This window comes from Mastigoproctus giganteus, chromosome 12, assembly GCF_048544385.1.
Source record: "Mastigoproctus giganteus isolate SK-2022 chromosome 12, ASM4854438v1, whole genome shotgun sequence".
In the NCBI taxonomy this organism is placed as follows: domain Eukaryota; kingdom Metazoa; phylum Arthropoda; class Arachnida; order Uropygi; family Thelyphonidae; genus Mastigoproctus; species Mastigoproctus giganteus.
Window position 1 is genome coordinate 22,580,563 of NC_143586.1, and position 22,775 is coordinate 22,603,337.

At 38.0% G+C, this 22,775-nt stretch overlaps 1 protein-coding gene across 1 annotated transcript in view; it reads right to left on the reverse strand.

Moving 5' to 3' along the window:
* The window catches only part of Dgkepsilon (diacylglycerol kinase epsilon), a 71,381-nt gene that overhangs the window by 24,419 nt on the left and 24,187 nt on the right, over positions 1 to 22,775 (reverse strand). Inside the window, exons 5-6 of the mRNA XM_090386648.1 lie at positions 15,609 to 15,752; positions 3,113 to 3,258 (exon numbers count right to left, since the gene is read on the reverse strand). Coding sequence (XP_090242774.1) covers positions 3,113 to 3,258; positions 15,609 to 15,752 — 290 coding nt within the window. The remainder of the gene's footprint in view (positions 1 to 3,112; positions 3,259 to 15,608; positions 15,753 to 22,775) is intronic.

Sequence of the window (22,775 nt, forward strand, 5' to 3'; positions counted from 1 at the left end):
GCCAGATGTTTATCAAACTCTAACAGGGAGTTAAATGATTTTGTAATAACTGAGAGCAAAGTGGAGGAGAAATTGTTGAAGTTAAACATAAGAAAGGCACGTGGATGGGATCTATCCAGTTATATTAAAGGAGGCAGCATAGGAAATAAGCAAATCCTTAGCCATAATTATGAGATCATCCTTGGACTCGGGGAAGTCCCCAAGGACTGGAGATGTGCAAATGTATCTCCAATTCACAAAGGGGGATCAAAAGGTAAAAAGTAACTACAGACCTGTTAGTTTGACTTCTGTTCCAGGGAAAATAATGGAGTCACTGGTTAAAAAGCATTGCAGGATCATTCAGACAAGATTGCAGCAATAATTCAGACACAGCATGAGTATGTCAAGGGGGAAGTCTTATTGGACCAATCTGAATGAATATTATGATGTGGTCACAAAGGAACTAGATGCAAAAAATAATTTTCATATCATATACTTGGATTTCAGGAAAGCTTTTGATATTGTTGCACATGGAAGACTACTGTACAAATTGGAGCAGTATGGCATTAAGGGCAAGTTGCTACAATGGATAAAAGGATGGTTGAGTGGAAGAAGACAGCGTGATGGTTAATGGGTACTGCTCTATGTGGACTAATGTTATTAGTGGTGTCCCTCAGGGTTCGGTCTTCGGCCCATTGTTGTTTTGTATATTTATCAATAATATTGATGAAAGTATATCAAGCTTAATGTCAAAGTTTGCAGATGATACAAAGGTTGGCAAGGTTGTTAATACAGTAATGACAGTATGCGGCTGCAACATGATCTGGAAAAGTTGGGTAGACGGGCCAAGAAGTGGCAACTGAAGTTTAATATTGACAAATGCAAAGTACTGCACATGGGCAGCAGTAACCCCAGAGAAATGTACCAACTATGTTGTGTTACACTCAGGGTAATGGAGAATGAAAGAGACTTTGGGATAACTGTGCAGTCAGATATGAAGTTTTCTGATCAGTGCAGACAGGCTGCCACAGTAGGTCAAGGGGTCATGTCAATGATATACAGGAATTTTGTGAGCTGAGATAATAAGGTGATTATCCCCTTGTAAAAGGCAATGGTGAGGCCACACCTTGAGTACTGCGTACAGATCTGGAAGCCTCATTTTAGGAAGGATGTAGAGTTGCTAGAACGAGTACAGAGTAGGGCAACAAGATTGGTGAAGGGAACAAAGGAGTGCTCCTTTTAGAAGGCTTAAGTTCTGCAAATTGCAGCTTCTGGAGACTAGGCAACTGCAAGACGATCTGATTGAGGTGTACAAGGCCTTGAATGGATTGAGTAGGCTTAATGCTGATGGGATTCTTCCTCTTTCTCAGATTACAAACCTGAGGGGACATAGATTCAAACCGAGGCAAGACAGTCGTAGAAAGATGTGCAGAAGTTTGCCTTGTTGTTGTGAAAGTTGATAGCTTAAATAAATTCAAGGCAGAACTAGACAAACATTTGGAATGAATGGTTCGGTGAAATGGGAAGGGTTTTTTTTTTTTTTTTTTTTTCAGCTGATGCTGTATAAGCTTGCTTTCTTGCATAATGTGCCCCTACTAATGCTAATGGTATACAGGACAACAGCATTTTAAGATCAAAAATAGGCAAATCAAAATAACTAATAAAACACGGCTAGTAAAACAAAATAAATAAATTTTGTAATGTTGGTAGTTTGGAGCACAGTTCTGACAGTATTTAGGATGACTATTATAAGGGGTGACAAATTTTTTTTTTTTTTTTTTTTTCAATGAATTAATGCCTAAGTTAGTACACTTATTGTATTTAATCTGCAGAGAATCCTTCAAAAAAAAAAACAAAAAAAAAAAAAAACTGGTTGGGCATTAACCATTTGAGAAATCTCAAATCCACATTCACAAATTTTAACCTGCAATCCAGGTTTTCCTCATATTTTTTTTTCCCAAATTGCAGCTTCAATTTTGATACACTGCTGGAATAATATTTACCTGTTCTTTTGTTTTAGATGCAAGATAATTAACAATAATCCTTTTTTGACCCAGAAAATTGAGGCCAACCACTTTTTCAGCTGATAGCTGGGTTCAAAATTTTTTGGGGTTGGAGCCCTTTAACTACATGTTTTCTAATCTGGATTCAAAATCATAAAAATGTAGTCAAGTTTTATCACCAGTCACCAAACAGAATAAAAATCTACCTGGATGGTTAATAAGAATTCATTTTAAATTCTTTTTGACAACTCCACCCTTTCAATTTGATTTTTTGTCATGAACGAGAAGGTTTCTGGAAACCCATCTTGCACAAACTTAAGATATTTCCAAATGCTCATGTATTACTGTTAAAATGCTTCCATGGGAAATGTTAAGCACTTTTTCAAATTCAAATGCTAATTCTGTTTTTTTTTCCCCCCTTCACCTATGGCAATTGTTTCAGAATTGACTGCTTCAGATGTCTGACAAGAACTTGGATCATCCTCAACAGACTTCTGTCCTCTTTGGAACTCTGCTGATCATTTTGCAACAGCATAATTAGATGATACTTACCCAAACATTCTAGTCATTCTTTCATGGATGTCTTTGGCTCTGCCATCTGTGGTCAAAAATTTGATTACTGAATGATGCTCTATTTACTGGATATTCATTCTTCTTCCATCTACCAATGCAAAAAATTAAATTTTAGAAACTGCATAACATAGTTATATGCAATTTTTTTCAAATTATTTTATAAGACATCAAGGGGCTATCAAAATATTCTATAATTTAATTATTACATTATTATAAGCTCATGACATTGTTGGTACAATTGCAAGGCAAACCAAAGTTTGTACATTAGGCATCATTATTATAACACCTTGTATTATGAAATCCTTCAACAATGAGTTGCCTTCCTCTTATACTTTAAATAAGTAACATTTCCCCATTAGGGAAGTCTGCTGTTTACTTATTCTCGGCTGAGTATCACCACTCAGATGGCACCATTCTGAAACTGTCTGGCCACTCATCAGTGGGCACTCAGAGGTATAGAAGCTGACAACCCAATTGTCACAACTGGGTCACCCCTTTCTCATTCATTTCAAATGAAACTTAAATCATGAAATATCTAAACATTTTAATTTCCATACCTGTCTAATCTAGCAACAGTAGCACTTGCCATTTGATCAAGAATTTTTTTTACATCTACCTCGCCGGAATAACCTGAACCCCAGCCTAACACTCTAGAAAGATCATTTCCTGTCCCTAAAGGCAGAATGCAAACTTGGGGCTGTGGCTATAGTTTGAAGAAACCAAAACCAATTAAACAAGAAATACATTCAAAGCAAAATATTTCATAAAACAATTCAATTCATAAAAAATATTATGAAAATATAATAATGACAAATAAATGTTTTTAACTTGCATTTTAAAAATTATGGTATTAATACAGTAATTAATATGATAAAAATATGGCAATTCATGATGAAAACCCAATGATATTGCAATACCTAGTTCTTTCATCACACTATATAGTATGCAAATTATGAATTATTTTCTATAATATGCAGATCTGTTTTTTCACTAATTTTTTTTAAATGTGTTTTTTTAATATTTCCATATATATATATATACAGCCACTCCCTGACTTACGTAAGGGTTGCATTCCGCAAAACTCTACATAAGTCAGAATTTCCCTAAATGCTTATACAGCACTCGCAAATTTGATTGAATTGATTGAAGCAAAAAAGAATGTTAGACGAACATATAAATAGAATTATTTATTCAATTTTTTTTATCTCATTCGCAGGAAAAATTACAAAAGTGTACAAAATTATAAAATTTTCAAAACTATAAAATTACAAAAAGAGAGGAGACAGGCATAATGTCAGCAAGTTTTACTTTTCGAGCATCACTGCCAGAATTAACTCTCCAGCTGATAAGCATGCCACTGTGGAAGTGAGGGCTGTGGAGATTATTTAGAAGGGGGTTTTTCCAACACATTGCAAAATTTCTCTGCAGCTGCAAAATCAGGACTGGTGACTTCACCACATACTTTAATGTTTTGAAAACCAGCACAATGCTTGAACCTATTAAACCACCAGTTGCTTGCCACGAACTTGGTTTGGGGTTCGCCATACTTATCCTTAATATCTTTATAAATACTTCTTGCTTTTGTTTGAATGGCCATTGGACTCAGGGGCACTTGCTTCTGAATCTGATTTTCCATCCATATTATTAATAACTTTTCCATCTTTGATATAGAACCTGAACACTGTTTTGTGATCACTGTTGATCTTATATGCATTGATCCTTTAACATGTTCTTTTATATGCGCACTGTCCCTTAAAATAGTATTCACTGTTGAAGTAGTGAGGCCTAATTCCGTGCAATAGATGACAAACTTTGTCCTGCTTCGTAATTCTTCATTAATCATCTTTATTTCTAAATCAATTTTGTTTCGTTTCCTAGCACTGCTAGCACTTGCACTTTCCATTGGTCCCTTTCCCTTCACCATTGTAATAAATAAATAGGAATGAAGAGAAGATTCTGAAAATTTATGTTTTTCATATGATTGAAGATTTCAGTGAAGGGGAACTCATTTCACCATAATGGCGTAACATAAAAACCCACAGAATTCCAGTTATTGGTATTATTGCAAATGCAATAAGATTGAGTTTACTACCCATTTATAATAGAATGCGCTAACAGAAAAGCCCAATAAACTGGTAAGTGCAAATTGTTTTTATTGTTTTATGGTAGTGACCTCCAGAAATGTGTTTTAGAAAAATATCACAAAGGCATTCTAAATTGATTCTTATAATGGAACATATAACAATGAAAGTATAATGCAATTTCCATTATAAAAATGACCTATTAAAGAGATAAATATAGCTTAGTTATAAGCGAAAATTTCAATTTCCAAGGCTCGGAACGAATTACCAAAAAAAAAAAAAAAAAAAAAAACAATGTGTCATTGGGTTCACATTACAATATTTTCACAATACCTCCATTTATTCCTACTGGATGCAAAATACGTTTCCACGATTTTAAGTTTACACCGGCCAGCAAAAACTTGCGTAAAGTCGAATTTCAGTAAGTCACTCACGTAAGTCGGAGGAGTGGCTGTAATCATTAGAGTATATGAAATTATTATTCTTTATTTCCAAAAGGCTTTTATTTAAAAAAGAAAAATTAAAAGTTAACAGCTGTGTGCTAACACATTATTTTAAAGGTAAGATTTAAATGCAGTTAATGTATTTCACATGAAGAAAAAAAATTTATTTTCAGTTAATTCACGACAAAAAATATAGGAAACTAAGCAAATTAAGATTGTATTAATAATCTGAAGATTTAAAATTATAATTTTTTTAATGCAAATCCTATTAATCTCACTGAATTTATTAACTATAACGTGTTTCTTACTAGGTGCATTTTTCCCTTAGAAAGAAGAGCTAAGCACAAGTGGAGGAAAAAGAAAATTAAAGTATTAAAAAATCATGGCAAGTAATTAATCTAAATTTTCTTATTTTGATTTTTATATTACAAAATATGCTGCTTTAACACTGTTTTAAGCATGACAACAACACTTATAAACTAATTTTTTGACTCCCAATATAATTGGGAGTCAAAAACCTCATTCAGGTTTGTACAGGCTAACAGGGACAGCATTGTTGAAGAGCTGACTACCCAATATAAAATGGGCCAACCCGGGACAACAATATGTGGCATGACGATGCATCACATGCTCACACGTATGGGCTATACCAGCAGATGACCCCTACAGCATCCTCTCCTAACCAAGGTTCATCGGCATAAAAGACTCATCTGGTACAAAGAGCATGCAAGTTGAATGTTAGAAGACTGGAAAAAGGTGTGCTGGTCGGATGAGTCACGTTATTTACTCCACACTGTGGATGGTCATGTACAGATTTAGCATTAACAACATGAAGCTCTTGATCAATCATGCATGGTAAGAAAAGTGCTGGCCGGTGGAGGCAGTTGTATGGTGTGGGACATGTTTCACTGGCAGGAACTTGGACCCCTAGTGCATGTGGAACAATGTATCAGTGGTCTCCGCTATTGTCAACTGCTTGCTGACTGTGTACACCCTGCTATGTTACACTTTTTCCCGAATGGCGATGGTGTCTTCCAAGATAACAATGCACTGAGCCATCGGGCACTTGTTCAGGAATGGTTTGAGGAACACAGTTCTGACTTCCAGCATATTGATTGGCCTCCGAACTCCCCCGATATCAATCCCATAGAGCACTTGTGGGACACTACGGAAAGGCATATCAGACATCTGGATACACCAATCACCTCCATACCTGCACTGCTGACTGCATTACACACAGCTTGGTTGGCCCTACCTCACAAACGCTTCCGACATCTTGCTGAATCAATGCCACGTCAGACAGTTGCTGTACTGGGAGCAAAAGGAGGATCGACGATGTATTAGGTAGGTGGTCATAATTCAGTGATCACTCGGTGTATCATCGACAGGACACCATGGTCTTTCCTGGCCACCTGTTTACACTGCTCAGAATATTTCATATCTGCCCATACTGTAACTCCCAGATCCCTTTCTTCCTCTACTGTTTTTAATTCAACCCCACCAAGTGTATAAGTTATTTTGACATTGCTATTCTCCAAGTGTAAGACCTTGCATTTTGCTGCATGAAAACATAGCCACCACTTTTCTGACCATTCCTGAAGCCAGTTCAAGTCATCCTGAAGGAGTGCTGCTTGTCACTGATCATTAATGACTCTCGCAATCTTTACATCACCTGCAAATTCAGAACAAAATGTGTTTATACACAATGGTGCACCAGTCCACTTTTCCCCATGATAACTTTATAAATACAGAGTACAAAACCAATGGATTGGTTGGAACAGCCCTGTACAGCCACCATAACTCACACGCTTAGATTACTTTATGTGGGGTCACATGGAATCCACAGTTTATTCTATACATATTACCAAAAAGTTTTCTGCAAAATTGCTGAAGTTATTAAGAATAATCCTGAAATGATAAGACACATCATAGAATCATGGATTTATTGCACTGAATGCTATCCTGAACAAACAGAGATCAATTTGAAGAGATCCTTAGATGTTTCCTTTTTAAAAATTTACTTTTGTTTCTTTTCACATTTTGTAATTCAGAATTAATGCTTAATAACTCATCTGTTGTTTGTTTGTTATTTGGAGCATTAGCAACTAAGGCCATATTGCTCTGGGATATGCGGTGGTCATTCCCTGACCTTTCCGCATCCTCCGTATTTGGTGCTGACGGGCTCGAACCCCGGTCTAATCAAGAAGCGTGTGCTACGCACTGCTGCTCCTTACCACCTGGCTACGGAGGTGCCTTTAATAACTCATAAATATAAACATACCTTTACAGAACCTTTTTCTTACTTGTTAGTGGCCACATATGCTCCTACATTTATTCAGTACAATTTTGAAATACCCTGTATAACACCTATGTAATATATTGTAATGGAGACATTTGGATATACCTGAGACTTTCTTCTCAAAAATCTGAATTTTAGTTCCATTAACAACAAAAATTCTGCAATGATGAGAGAGGAATTTACAAAATACTGGCCCCAGAAACAAATACTGAGCTACTTTTCATATGAAGAAATCTAATACAGAATTGGCCCATTGATTCTATTAATCTCTGGATGCATACACTTATTCTTTAAATTTTGAAATGATCCCAATGTGTCTTGGGATCCAGCAGAAGTGAATATCAAATTCCAATTCAGAAAGAAAATGTATCCTCTACTGTACATGGGACAGGACTGGAAGAGAATTGTGCCTCATTGATGACAAAGCCTGCAATGAACTGAGAGACTCTGTATATATAACGTTTTTGGTGGTGGCATGTTTATATGTGATCCAAGGCCAGTTCAATTGCGCTCAGCAGTGAAATGCTGCATTCAGCAGGGATCTGCTGAGATATCGTAGCATCTGGGAAGACAGCTGAGATCCAACAGACATCCACAGTAGACTGAATTCACTCTCACGTTCCCTATAACCAGTACTGTACAACTCTGACATTATAACATGGTGCATTATCCAGTTACAAGAATCCACTGCAGACAGATACACTGAAGGCACGAAAGGATGCACTTGGTCAGAAATAATTTCCAGATACTCTGTGACATCCAAATGTTGCTCCACTGTATCAATGGGCCCAGCACGTGCAATGAAAACATCCCCATGTCATTACATTGCCAACACCAGCCTTTCTGTTGACATCTGGAAGGATGGGTCCATGGACTCGTGCTGTTTTTGCCATATTCTAGTCCTTCCAGCAGTGTGAAACTGTAATCGTTTCACACACTGATACAATGTTTTTCCAATCCTCCACTGTTTAGTGTTGTTGTTTTTTGCTGACAGAACAGGAACCCAGTTCAGTTATCAGCTGCAATATCCTATAATTGGTTAACATGGTATGATGAGTTTACATTTTGAAATGTCCCTTTGGTTACCACTGTTTTACTCGGTTGTTATTTGACTGACTGCAGTCTTTCTGTTAGAATTATTGTCACTGAAAAGGCACGATGAGTTGTGCATTCTGAAATGCTTTTGGTTACCTTGATTTTATCAGGTTGTTTGACTGTAGCTTTTCTGCTATCCTGCACAAGTCTTGTCAGCCTCTATTGGTCTCTCAATATCAAAGGGATGTTTCCAACCACAGGATCACTTTTGTACTAATCTCAATACCCCTAAGATGGTCATATATGAAATTCCCAGTAGGATTACAGTTTCTGAGATACTTGTACCAGAACAACTGGTGCTGACTACCATGTCAAATTCAAATTTATTTAAATCTTTTGTCTTGCTCTTCTGGCACTGAATTGCACATGTATAGCATCCCTATATCTCATAAGAATTCATGATGCTATTACAGAAGGAGCATGCACTTCATGAAAAGGACAAGCGTACTTAGGAAGCTATGCCAACAACCTCAAAATTCCCCATCACTCAGAATGCAAACGTTGCATAGACCACTGAATCCACTAATGAAATACAGAGTAATCTATCTACCTGCCTCACACAGTTCCGCTTGAAATTCAACTCATCCAAATCTGCCTTGAAGATCTTCTCGCTAATATCTACCCAATCTGTGATCAATCCAATCTCTGAGCAACATACATGTTCTTAGGTGACATCTCATTCAAGTAACATTCTTGTGTTACTTGAATGAGATGTCTTGGGTGACGTTCAAACTGAAACTGATTCCATCTGCAGATTGAAAAGCTTTCATCCCAAGCTGCTGGACTCCGATAGATGGCAAACAAGATCTGAAATATATTAATAACCACAAAATAATAATGAAGTATATTAGAATGATAACTTACCTAACATTATTATACAAGGCTGAAATGTGGGTCTCAGCAACCCCCATGACAATAAAGCCACTGTTGGCAAATGAGCTCTGGTTATTATTATTATTATATGTTGTTGCTTAAGCCCCAATGACAGACTACAGCCAGCTAGCAATTGTCTATGGGTATTTAGCAAACGCCTCAAATGACAAAGGCACAGCAATTATTCATTACTATGAAGACACTCAATGGACAGATTTCGCCACCCTTGATGTGAAACACATGCTGTGGTGAATTCCATCTCCAACACTTTAAAACCACATGCCGAAAGTTTACAGATTGGTTAATCCCATATGACATCTCTGACAGCAAGGAATAGCATATTATCATCTGGAACCACCAAGCCTCTACAGGATGCATGATAAATAAAAGGGGAACCACTGAACTCTGTGTTAATAAAGGTGAACTGTCCACAAAGCTGTTGGAGTCCAAGTTTTTTTTTTTTTTTTTATGAAAACCCCAAACACAAGAGGTATTAGAAACTATAGTACTCATTACCAAGCATGGGCCCAAGGTTCAGAAGATGAAAAAAGAAACTTGACAGAATTTCTGCAGAGTGTAATTTTCAGGAAATACATATGAAGGAAAGTTTTCCGGAAAACGCAAGTTGAATGAATAAATGAGGAAAAAGAAAAGTTAGTTCTGTGAGCCAGAAGTTGGACAGTAAAAAGATGTTGACTGGTTGTAGCATATGTTTGGACTGCTTTGGAAGAGAGAGAGGGAGCAGGAATTATAAAAGCCAATTCAGAAGAACTGGCCCATTAGAAAAGTCATGCAGCAGAAACAGAAAGTCTTTGAGACAGTGAGTGGAGTCATTAACTCATCTCTAACACTCTGTTAGAGATGAGTTAATGACTCATCTTTAACAGAGTGTTAGAGATGAGTCATTAATTAACCCAACTGCCCTCTTTTGAATAGAATCTAGAAGCCTCAGAGAGGTTTTAAGGGCACTGACCCAGACGTGGGAACAATATTCTGTACTGCGATTTGTACAGAGTGAACAGCTGTTTAGAAGAAAAGTAATGCCAAGAGCGAAAGAGGAAATCCAATTTTTTAAATGCACAGGAAGCAATATTTATAATGTGCTTATGCCAAGAAAGATTAGAAGTCAGGGTAATCTCCAATTGAAATATATGAACTTGCCTAGAAATCAGAGTGTCATCGAAGATAAACATAGGGGCAGAAAAATACTTTTTGCGTGATATAAGAAAGGACTGGGTTTTAGAAGGATTGAAATCAACTAAGTTATCTTTGCCCCACTGCAGAATTAACTGCATGACTTTTCTAATGCCAGCATTTAAGGAATTGGTAGTGGATGCAGGGCAAGATTTCTGAAACTGGAAGGTGGACTGCAATGTGCTATCATCAAACTATGGATAGGATTTCCTTTCAATGGAAAAAGATCAATATACAAGCGGAAGAGTTGAAGAAAGAACTGAACTTCAGCGAACACCAACATTAGTGAAAAAGTTAGCCATCTACCATGACCTGTAGTGAGCGGTCAGTAAGAAAACTGAATACCCAATTACAAAAAAAAACAGTTGGCAAACCATAAGATGGTAGCTTATTTAGACGACCTTTTTGACAAAGATGATCAAAAGTCTTTGAAAGGTCAAACGTAACTGCTTCAGTTATATCAAACTTTTCCATTGAATATGTCCATAGATAACATAAGCCAGAATATCACTAGTGGATCTACTGACGAAATTCATACTAATGATCACTGATCAGATGAAAGGTTTCTAGATAGTTTAAAAAATAAAGAGTTGGCAGTTAATTTATTTCTCCATTACATTAGAAAGAGTATAAGTAAGTGCACTGGGACGATAATTGTATGGGAGGAATTTGTCACCCTTTTTATGGCACTTCTGTAGCCAGGTGGTCAGGAGCAGCAGTGCGTAGCACACGCTTTTTGATTAGAACGGGGTTCAAGCCCGTGCCCACCAAATACGGAGGATGCAGAAAGGTCAGGGAATGACCACTGCATATCCCACCGGAGCAATATGGCCTTAGTTGCTAATGCTCCTAAAAACCAAATAACAAAACAAACACCCTTTTTAGGAACTTTGGATATGGCCAAATTTCCAAGCAGAAGGGAAAAACACCTTTGGAATAAGAAAGTGAAAAAAGGAGTAAGTTCAGAAGCACAGGTTTTGAGAACAAATGGCAAAATACAATCAGGACCTGGAGCTTTTATGGCATCAAGATTGTTCAAAATCCTTCTGACATCCTTTTGATGGAAGACCACAAGAGGAATTGAGTGCAGTGTACAAAGGGTACTAGGAAAGTTTTGCAATGCAGCTTTGTTTATTTAATTTTTTCAAAGTAATTTCCTCTACATTCAATACACCTCTCCATCCTCCGAAACCAATCTTTAAACCAGTTCTGCCAAGTTTCACTAGGGAGTAAAGCACACTCGTTGTCCCAAGCCCGTAGAAGGTCCTCATCACTGGAAAACCGCCTCCCTTTTAGCTTCATTTTCACATGCGGGAACAGTGCAAAGTCGCAGGGAGCAAGGTCTGAACTGTAGGGAGGGTGCTCGAGAAGTTTCAGTCCTGTCGTGGTCAAATATTCGGTGCAGGCTTTGGCGCGGTGAGCTGGAGCATTTTCGTGATGGAGGTACCAGGTGTCCATTCTTGACTTTGGCCGCAGGTTCTTCATAGATCCAATGACTTTAGGCAGGCATTGTTCAGTATACCACTTAGCTGTGACTGTCTTCTGCGTGTCCAAAACGACACGTTCCACAATTCCACTCGATTTGAAAAATACAGCTATCATTTTCTTCTTTACAGATCGGGATTTTCTGACAATTACGGGTGTGTCGTCATCATCAAAGACCCAAACTTTGTTTTGAGCCTTGGTCGGCAGATCGTAATAGTACAGCCAAGTCTCGTCACCTGTCACGATGTTGTTCACATACCGAGATTGTCCCTTATCAAACTTTTTTAACATCTCCCGGCACCAAGTCACACGTCGTGTCATCTGCTCTTCAGTCAGTTGATGCGGCACCCAGAGAGAACAAAGTTTCTTCACGTGCAAATGATCTTGCAGAATCGAACGAATTGCTGGTGCATTTAGGCCCAAAGTATCCTCTATCTGTTGGTAGGTCACTCGCCTGTTTTCGTCAAGCATTTTCCTCACAGCAGTAACGTTTTCCTTCGTAACTGACGTTCGTGGCCTTCCCGGCCTCTCAGAATCCTCCAGAGTGAAATTTCCCCTTTGGAATTCTCTATACCACCTGAATATCGTTGTACGATGTGGACAATCATCATCTAGTGCAAGAGTCATTTCTTCTAAGCACTGGTCTATGGTTAAACCATGCACGAAATTATACCGCAAAACTGTCCTTATCTCATTTCGTGACCACGATGCCATCGCAAGCACTTTACACTCTCACTACTAATGAATAACTGAGCCCATCGACTTGGCGCGGCGGCTACTATGCACGTATGAACATGTCTCAACATGCAGCAACAAGCAGCTTCCTGTGATTCATTGTTGCATCATATTGCAAAACTTTCCTAGTATCCTTTGTACTAGGAATGGTAGGAAGTGATTAACAAGATAATCGATAAGAAAAGTAGAATTCTAGCAGGTCAGTTTTATCTTTAGATGAAGTGGCACTAGAACCATCTGGTTTTGACAGAGGTGGGAATAGAGATGGGCAAAAGTTGCAGCCAACAGCTTTGGCAAGAGACGAGAGTGCTTGACTACCATTTGGATAAAAAAGCAAGTTTTCTACTCTTAGCCTGTTCAAAATCTTGTTTGGACTGATTAATAACTGCTTACAATTGTGGCATTGGCAGAATATAAAAAAGAGATTTGAATACAAACCAACTGCAATATGCGACATTCTTATCTTGAACAGCCTTTGCACATTTATTAGAAAACCAAAGGTTTAGATAAAGGATGAGAATTTAGAGGGGAATGTGGAATAAAGGATTTCATCCCTACAAGAATAATTTCATCCTTACAAGAATAAATGTTCAAATCAGATGATTTGAAACAGTAACCCAACCAAGGAAAAAAAAAAGATTATCCCATTTTGCATCCAAACAACACAAGGTTGAGAATGCCCATGAGAAAAAGGCTTCACTGGAAAAGAGAACGTCACCAAGTTGTGATCTGTGGTGCTTAGAGGACCACTCATCTCAATCTAGAAGGGTTGTTTGAGAGAAAAAGATCAAGCATGTTGGCTACGTGGTTAGGATTGTCTGGTATTTTGGTAGGTAAATGAACAATCTCCGCAAGGTCATTAATAATTGCAAAAGCCTCAGCATCTTGGCAAGAAAGCTGGGTCAGAGTGGCTGGAAAACCGAAACCAGATGGAGTTGCAAACATTAAAATCACCAAGTAAAATTACCTCACTATTAGGAAAGTTTGACTGGAGAAAGTCAAGTTTCCAAGAGAGGAAGTCAAAGAGTTCCAAGTGGTTAGTGGAGTTGGGAGAATGCTAGAGGCAACAGATGAATTTGACAGAATGTAGTAGAGAGATTTTAAGCCAGAGAAGATCGAAAAGAGGATATTCCAAATTACTCTCTGACAGGGAATATCGGAGTGGACATATGCACAAGTACCACCTTTGAAGCAAAGGAATCATACAGTGAATAATTTGGACAACTGTGATGTCCAAACAACTGATAACTGTGGGATTCTCTCAGAAAAACTACATGGAGTTTGGCAGACTATAAGCAGAAATGGTAATCGTTGGTATTGTAATTGAGACCGCATATATTTTTTAAATGAATGAGAAAATGTTTGGGAGATTTAGATTTTTTTGGCAGATAAGTTTTTGTTCTATTAATTTGACAATTCAGGATGCATTCAGTAGTAAGAAAAGGTGGGGAGGACATGCTGTATGAAGTAATGAAATATTTGGATATGGCTTATACATGACAAGGATATACCCAGCTCCTCTGACGTAATGTGGCCTCGCCAATGCTCCTTGCAAGCGCGCGCGCGCGCACACACACACACGTACTACTCAGAATCCCTCAAGTCACTATCTGGCAGAGTTGAAGCAGTGAGATTATACACTAGCTGATCCAGAAGCTTCCTAGAGAGTTACCAATAGGTTAAGTCTGGTGGACTATCTAGAGGCACACCTGTGAATACCGTTTTAGAGCTGTACCCTCAAAATGTAAGGAAAATCAGATCTTGTCGTGATGTCCATCATAACCTCAAAACACACCAATTGTTCTGCATGATGAAAGGGATGGGGGGGTTGCCAGACTTTGCTCTGGAGACTAAACATAACATACACCACTTCAAGCTTCCAATAAGCAAAGTGGTGGTATAGCCACCAGTTGACGAGAGTCATCTACTGTCTAGTATTGCCTAGTAACACAGAGGGGTGTCATTCCTCCTCCATGTGGTGTGGGCGCAACACTTCGACCTCTCCTTACATTGGTTCACACCTGGATGGCACTGCCAGTATACCACAAGCCGTATTTCAGAACTTGCACATGGGGTTATATCCACTGTTACTAATAGTCCCACCATTGTGAAGGTGAAAGCAGAGGATTTGGCTGTCACAGACCAACCAGACTTTGCTGAAATTAGGTCTACTTAACTTGAGTGTCACCCAAGTATCAGTGCCAACAGCATCTTAGAGTCCCAGTTAGCAAGCCCAGTTTGGTATACCTGAGAATGTCTGTGATAGCCTCAAGGTACAAGGAGTTTAATGTATAGTTGCCCATACTAGCAATAACATGTAACGGAGCTGAGTGTCTAGTGGTACCTCTCAAAGAAGTTATGTTGGCAAGGTCCTAATAAATATGCATTTCTTACAGCATGTAAATTTACACTATCTTTTCTCTTATTTGATGTCAATTAATTCTTTATCTTATATTAAAGAATTAGTGATAGTTACTTTATTTTATTTTATTTACTTATTAATTATTAGATTATATCCAAGAGAAGTCAATGTACATGTGTTATTTTACAAGCTATCCTGTGAACATCTGACTTTCCAACCATGATGGGCTTATTTCAATCACATTGTATATAGCTGCAATAAGGATTCTCTCCCCCCACCTCTCTCTCTCTTTCTAAGGTGGCGACTCTGTGTACATCTTTACAATAATGCAGAATTTCATTTAACTCCATAATTGTCGAGGGCTTTCTGCAGCCTGTCATTTAGAGGTCAGAGTTAAGCCATGCGTTATTTTTAGTCTTTTTCTGAAAAGCTAAATGTATAATGCTTATCTTCTTATTTTCCTATAGTTCTAATTTAATTTCCTACCTCTAATTTTAGTTTATCAATTGCATTAAGAACCCATCCAACAGTGCCATCACCTCCAGCAACCAACACTCTACAAACATGATCTGGAACTAAATTGCACCATTCAAGTCCACTTTCAGGTGACAAGTCATGGAGATCAATAACCTGCAAAATTAAAAAAAAAATAATAATAATAATAAATAAAAACATATGTGCACACACATTAGGAAAAGTATTGTGTTTATTTAAAAATACTTTCTGAGAAACATTAGTAGATTCATTTCATCAAAAGATCTATTTTGGCTGAGTTGTGTAAGGTACCTCCCCTCCCCCACACCTTACCTGATAAGTCATGGCTAATGCTATGGAGTACCAGTATATTATGTCCGTAAACTGCATGTATTCTATGTCAATTTGCACATGCATGAAAGGTAAAAATCAATTTTCCAAGAACTTTGTGTTTCATATTTTCTTTGCCATATGTGGAAACAACCTTTACAATTTACTTTCATTCTGTAATGAGAAGCAAACATGCAACCTTTCCAAAAGCTATGAAGCCAAAGATACAATGATTTGCTACTTGCAGCAGCATTTCTCTAAATGCACGTTTGACTTTATCACCAAAAGTTCTAAGTACTCAAATTTAAGCTTTCATTTAAGTACTCAAACAGATGGACTTGAATCCGAACCAGTCAACAGATCTAAACTGTAGAGTAAGTATTCTAACACTTATAGGTGGCATCACATCTAGTTGTTTGTTGTTTGTTATTTGGTTTTTAGGAGCATTAGCAACTAAGGCCATATTGCTCCGGGATATGCGATGGTCATTCCCTGACCTTTCCGCATCCTCCGTATTTGGTGGTGACGGGCTCGAACCCCGGTCTAATCAAGAAACGTGTGCTACGCACTGCTGCTCCTTCCCACCTGGCTACGGAGGCGCATCACATCTAGTGTGCAGCAGCCTACCGACCTGCTTCATTTTCTTTGCCTCTGCTTTGTGCTTATTATTAGTACAAAGTGATGATAGTTGTGTAATTTATACTACTGCTGTGCTCCACTCCTATCTCTATTTGTCAACTCTCAGTTTTCATTAGAATAACACATTAGCGTTATTCTTCAGGAGAACCACCCTCTCCCAAGAAACCTCTGTGCTTGTTTTTGATGACCAAGTCATCTGATAACAATGTTGTGCACTGCCTCCTTTGCACTTTCTGTGAATTAATTTAATATGAAGTAGTTCATTGTAGTCAAAGAACAAAATCAGAAAAGTTTTTGGCTAGTGATGCAGACTTCATCATCTCTGACAATGAATAATTAATGATTTTTCAGTAATAACTCTGGCACTTCAATTCTGGTTTATAATAGCAATTTAAGCTTTCATTTAAGTACTCAAACGGGTGGGCATCCCAGTCAATAGATCTAAACTGTAGAGTAAGTATTCTAGCACCTATAGATGACATCACTGCATGTAGTGTGCAGCAGCTTAATGACCTAGTTCTGAAAGCCATTTCCAACTCTGGTGCTAAACCTCAAGGTTTCAGTTATTTTGGATAAATATACTGACAATTAGATAATTAATGCTACTATGCATACATTTTTCTGTCTTTGGGACTGTATTGTGTCCTGTTTCAGTAACAGATTTGGGCCTATTCTCAATTTTAGAAACAACATCTTTAACCAACAATTAACTCAAAATTACTAATCGCATTTTGATTGAATAACAACATCAAAAGAGGAGAATTCGTTACTCATTAAAAACTCTAAGGCATTGTTATTACAGACTCCCTTAATCCTTACTGGAATTTCATCAGATAGCGGGTGGCCAAAATTATATTTTTGGGCGATATCATTCAATTAAAAGTAAGATTAGTAATTTTATAACATTAGTCCACAAAGAGCAGTGTCCATTGATTACCACTCTTTGCTTCTCCAACTCAACCATCCCTTTATCCATAGCAGCAATTTGCCTCTAATTCCACACTGCTCCAAGTTGTGCAGCAGTCTTCCAAGTGCAACAGTATCAAAAGCCTTTCTAAGATCCAAATATATGATATCAAAATTATTCTTTGCATCCAGTGCCTTTGTGACTACATCATAGTATCCAATCAAATTGGTCAGACAAGACTTCCCCTTAACAAATCCATGCTATGTCCAAGCTATAACTGAAGTCTTGTCTAGATGATCCTGCAGTGCTTCTTTAACCAGTGCCTCCATTAATTTTCCTGGAACAGAAGTTAAACTAGCAGGTCTGTAATTACCTGGGTCTCCCTTTGATCCTCCTTTGTGGATTGGGGTCACATTTGTGCACCTCCAGTCCATGGGTACCTCCCCATTGTCAAGGAAGTTCTCATAATTATGGCTGACGGTTTTCTTACTTCCTTCACTGCCTCCTTTAATATAACTGGATAGTTTCCATCCACCCCAGGTGCCTTTCTTATGTTTATCTTCAACAATTTCTCCTCCACTTCACTCTCAGTTATTACAAGATTATCTACCTTACTACCAGAGTTTAATACACCTCTGGCATTCCTCTCCCTGAATAACTCCTCATGTGTGAAATAAAGGAATAAACAGATAAATAATAATAATAATAATAATCAAATTAATAAACCATTTAACAACAGTAATAAATAATAATGATAATCAAAACAAAAGTACACATTTTGTGCAACAATTAAACATAAAACAAAGAAGATTACTTTATGCCGCACCTCTGTCACACATCAGCCAATGTGCCAATTTCAAACTGCATGTGTGAGTAACATTAGCATTAGAAGAGGAATACAATGCAAGAAAGAACTTATACAGCATCAGCCAATATTAAAAACAATACCCTTCCCATTTCACCCATCCATTCACTCCGAATGTCTGTCTAGTTAAGCAGTGAATTTATGTAAGCTGTCAACTCCACAACAAGAAACATAAGTTTGCTCCAAAAAAAACAACCACCCAATGGCTAAAGGCAAATTTCCACACATCTATTCTACAACAGTCTTTCCTCAATTTGAATTTATGTCCCATCAGGCAAGTAATCTGGGCAAGAGGAAGAATCTCATCAGCACTGAGCTTGCTCAAACCATTCAAGGCCTTATAACCTTAATCAGATCACCTCGCAGACGCCTCGTCTCCAGACACTGCAATCTGCAGAACTTAAGACTTTCTTCGTAAGAGCATCCCTTTGTTCCATTTACCAAGCTCTTTGTCCTTCTCTGTACTCATTTCAGCAGCTCTATATCCTTCCCCCTTCCTAAAATGAGGCCTCCAGACCTGTATACAGTACTCAAGGTCTGGCCTGACCACTGCCTTATACAAGGGGATAATCACCTCCTCATCCCTACTAGAAAAATTCCTGTATATCATTGACAAGACACCATGACTTAAAGACTTTCTGCACTGCTCAGAAAACTTCATATCTGACTGAACAATTATCCCCAGGTCTTTTTCTTTCTTTACCACCCTGATTGTAATATCACACAGTTAGCATTAGCAGAGGCATATGATGCAAGAAAGCAAGCTTATTCAGCATCAGCCAAAAAAAAAAAAAAAAAAAAACACACACCACTCCCATTTCACCCCTCCGTTCGTTCGAAATACCTGTCCAGTTGAGCTTTAAATTTGTTTAGGCTATCAACTTCAACAACAAGTGATGGAAGTCGGTTCCACCAACCAACCACCCGCTGGCCAAAGGCAAATTTCCGCACATCTATCCGACATCCGTCCTTCCTCAATTTGAATTTATGCCCTCTGAGGTGATTATTCTGAGCAAGATGAAGAATCCCATTGGCATTGAGCATGCTCAAACCATTCAAAGCCTTATACACCTCTATCAGATCACCTCGCCGGTACCTAGTCTCCAGACTCTGTAATTTGCAAAACTTAAGCCTTTCTTCGTAAGAGCAACCCTTTGTTCCATTCACTAATCTTGTTGCCCTTCTCTGTACCCGTTCCAGCAGCTCTACATCCTTCTTGAAATGAGGCCTCCAGACCTGTATACAGTACTCAAGATGTGGCCTAACCATTGCCTTATACAAGGGAATAATCTCCTTATCCCTGCTAGAAAAATTCCTGTATATCATTGACAAGACGCCACGAGCTACTCTTGCAGCTCGTCTGCACTGCTCAGAGAACTTCATATCTGCCTGCACAATTACCCCCAGGTCCTTTTCATTCTCCACCACTGTCAGTGTAGTACCGCAGAGTTGATACGTTGCTCTGGGGTTACTGTTTCCCATATGTAGTACTTTACATTTGTCAATGTTAAACTTCATTTGCCACCTCTCAGCCCATCTGTTCAACCTTTCCAGATCCTGTTGCAGCAGCATAGCGTCAGTAGTGTCCTTAACAACCCTGCCAACCTTTGTATCATCTGCAAACTTGGACATTAAACTTGATATCCCATCATCAATATCATTCATAAACACCGAAAACAACAACGGACCCAACACTGAACCCTGAGGAACTCCACTAATAACATTAGTCCACGTTATTATGGTTACTCTGGGGTTACTGCTACCCATATACATTACTTTACATATGTCAATGTTAAAGTTCTGTTGCCATCTCTCAGCTCATCTGCTCAATTTTTTTAAATTCCGTTGTAGTAGCATATTGTCATTACTATCATTAACAACCCTGTTAACTCGTATCATCTGCAAATTTGGATATTAAACCTGATTTAGGTTTATTAATATCACTGATAAATATATCAACAATGGGCCCAACAATGAACTCTAGGGGACTTCACTAATAACATTAGTCCACGAACAGCAGTGTCCATCGATTACTACTCTCTGTCTTCTCCGAATCAACTCTCTGTCTATCCCTTTATCCATAGCAGCAACTTGCCCTTAATCCCATACTGCTCCAATTTGTAGAGTAGTCTTTCATGTGCAACAGTATCAAAAGCTTTCTGAATTCTTAAGTATATGATTCAAAATTATTTTTTGCATCCAGTTCCTTTGTGACCATATCATAGTATCCAAGCACATGGATCAGACATAACTTACTCTTAACAAACCAATGCTGTGTCTGAACTATAACTGCAGTCTTGTCTAGATGATCCTGCAGAGCGTCTTTAACCAGTGCCACCATTAATTTCCCCAGAACAGAAGTTTAACTGACAGGTCTGTAATTACTTAGTATCACCCTTTGATCCCCCCCCCCTTTGAAAATTGGGGTCACATTTGCACATCTCCAGTCCATTGGGACTTTCCCTGAGTCCAATGAAGCTCTCATAATTATGACTAAGGGTTTGCTTACTTTCTTTTCTGCCTCCTTTAATATAACTGGACAGATCCCATCCACACCAGGTGCCTTTCTTATGTTTAACTTCAATAATTTCTCATCCATTTTGCTTTCAATTGAAAGTCTTGAAATTGAAGATCTTGTACACCACCTCTCACAAAACCCAGTGCATTCCACTCAATGCCTCCTGTGGTCTCTGTCAAAAGGATGTAAGAAGAATTTTGAACAATATTGATGCAAATAAACCTCCAGGTCCTAATGGTATTTCTCCATTTGTTCTCAAAACCTGTGCTCCTGAGCTTACTCCTGTTCTGTGTCATTTTTTTAGATTTTCTTATTCCACTTATATTTTTCCTTCTGCTTAGAAACGCTCATATTAAGCCAGTTCCTAAAAGGGTGACAAATACTTCCTATCCGATTATCATCTCATATTAAAAATCATTTAGTTCCCTGCCAGAGTTTAATAAACATCTAGCATTCCCCTCATTGAATAACTCCTGATGTGTGAATGTAGATACAAAATACTCATTCAGTTTGTCAGCTACCTGAGCAGGATCATCAATAATCGATAGTGAACCAATCTGATTCATCCCCTTCCTTCTAGGGTTTACTTAAGTAAAGAACTGTTTTTCTTTGTATTGTTTGCCAAAGATTTCTCATAACATGTTCACAAGATGGTGAAAGCAAAATTAGCATGCTAAAGGGAAAGGCAAAAAAGTAAATAATCATGTGAAACCTGACAGGTTCTTTATATTCGTTTTTTATTCCAAGTAAAGACTTAGAATAACCTGTATTAAGTACAGTCAGTCCTCGTATAACACGTTTACACTACATGAATTAGATCATACACAATTTATAAATAGGAGAACAATGTCGTAAATAACATGAACGAATTCGCTTATGCATGATTCACCTTTGTGTTTACAAGAAATTGCAGTCAAATTCGGGAATCACCCCAAATGAATGAAGAGAAAATTCTGAAAATTTGTTTTTTATATGAGTGAAGGTGAAGGAGAAACACATTTCACCATAATAATGTAAAAAAACCACAGAATTCCAGGTATAGGCATTACATAAAATGCAATTAGATCGAGTTTACTACCTGTTTATAACAGATTCCACTAGAAGGAATCTCAATAAACTGGAAAGTGTTTTTTTTTTTTTTTTTATGTGAACCCCAAACACGAGAGGTATTAGAACCTATAGTACTTAGTACTGTGCTTGGGTGGGAGGCTGAGAGGACGAAAGAAGATATTTGTTGACATTGGACTTGAACTTCTGTAGATTGTAATTTTCAGGAAATACGTATGAAGAAAGGTTGTTCCAGAAAACAGCAGTTGAATGAATAAATGAGGAAGATGAAAAGTTGGTTCTGTGGGTTTGAAGTTGGACAGTAAATGGATGTTGGCTGGTGGCGGCACGTATTCGGACTGCTTTGAAAGAGAGAGCGGGAATTATAAAAGCCAATTCAGAAGAACAGTGCCCATGGAAGTATCTGTAGAAGAGGCATGCAACAGAAACAGTACGTCTATGAGAAAGCGAGTGGAGAGACTCTGTTAGAGATGAATCATTAATTAACCTAACTGCTCTTTTCTGAATGGAATCAAGAAGCCTGAGAGAGGTTTTGGGGGCACCACCCCAGATGTGGGAACAATATTCCATGGCAGGGCAGATTTGCGATTTATACAGAGTGAGCAGCTGCTTGGAAGAAAAGTAATGCCGCGAGCGAAAGAGAAAACCAAGTTTTTTAGATGCAGAGGAAGCAATATTTGTAATGTGCTTGTGCCAAGAGAGAGATTAGAAGTCAGGGTAATCCCCAAAAGAGATATATCATTTTGCTTAGAAATCGGAGTGTCACTAAAGATAAGCATAGGAGCAAAAGAAGACTTTTTGCGAGATATAAGACAAGACTGAGTTTTAGAAGAGTTGAAATCAACTAAGTTG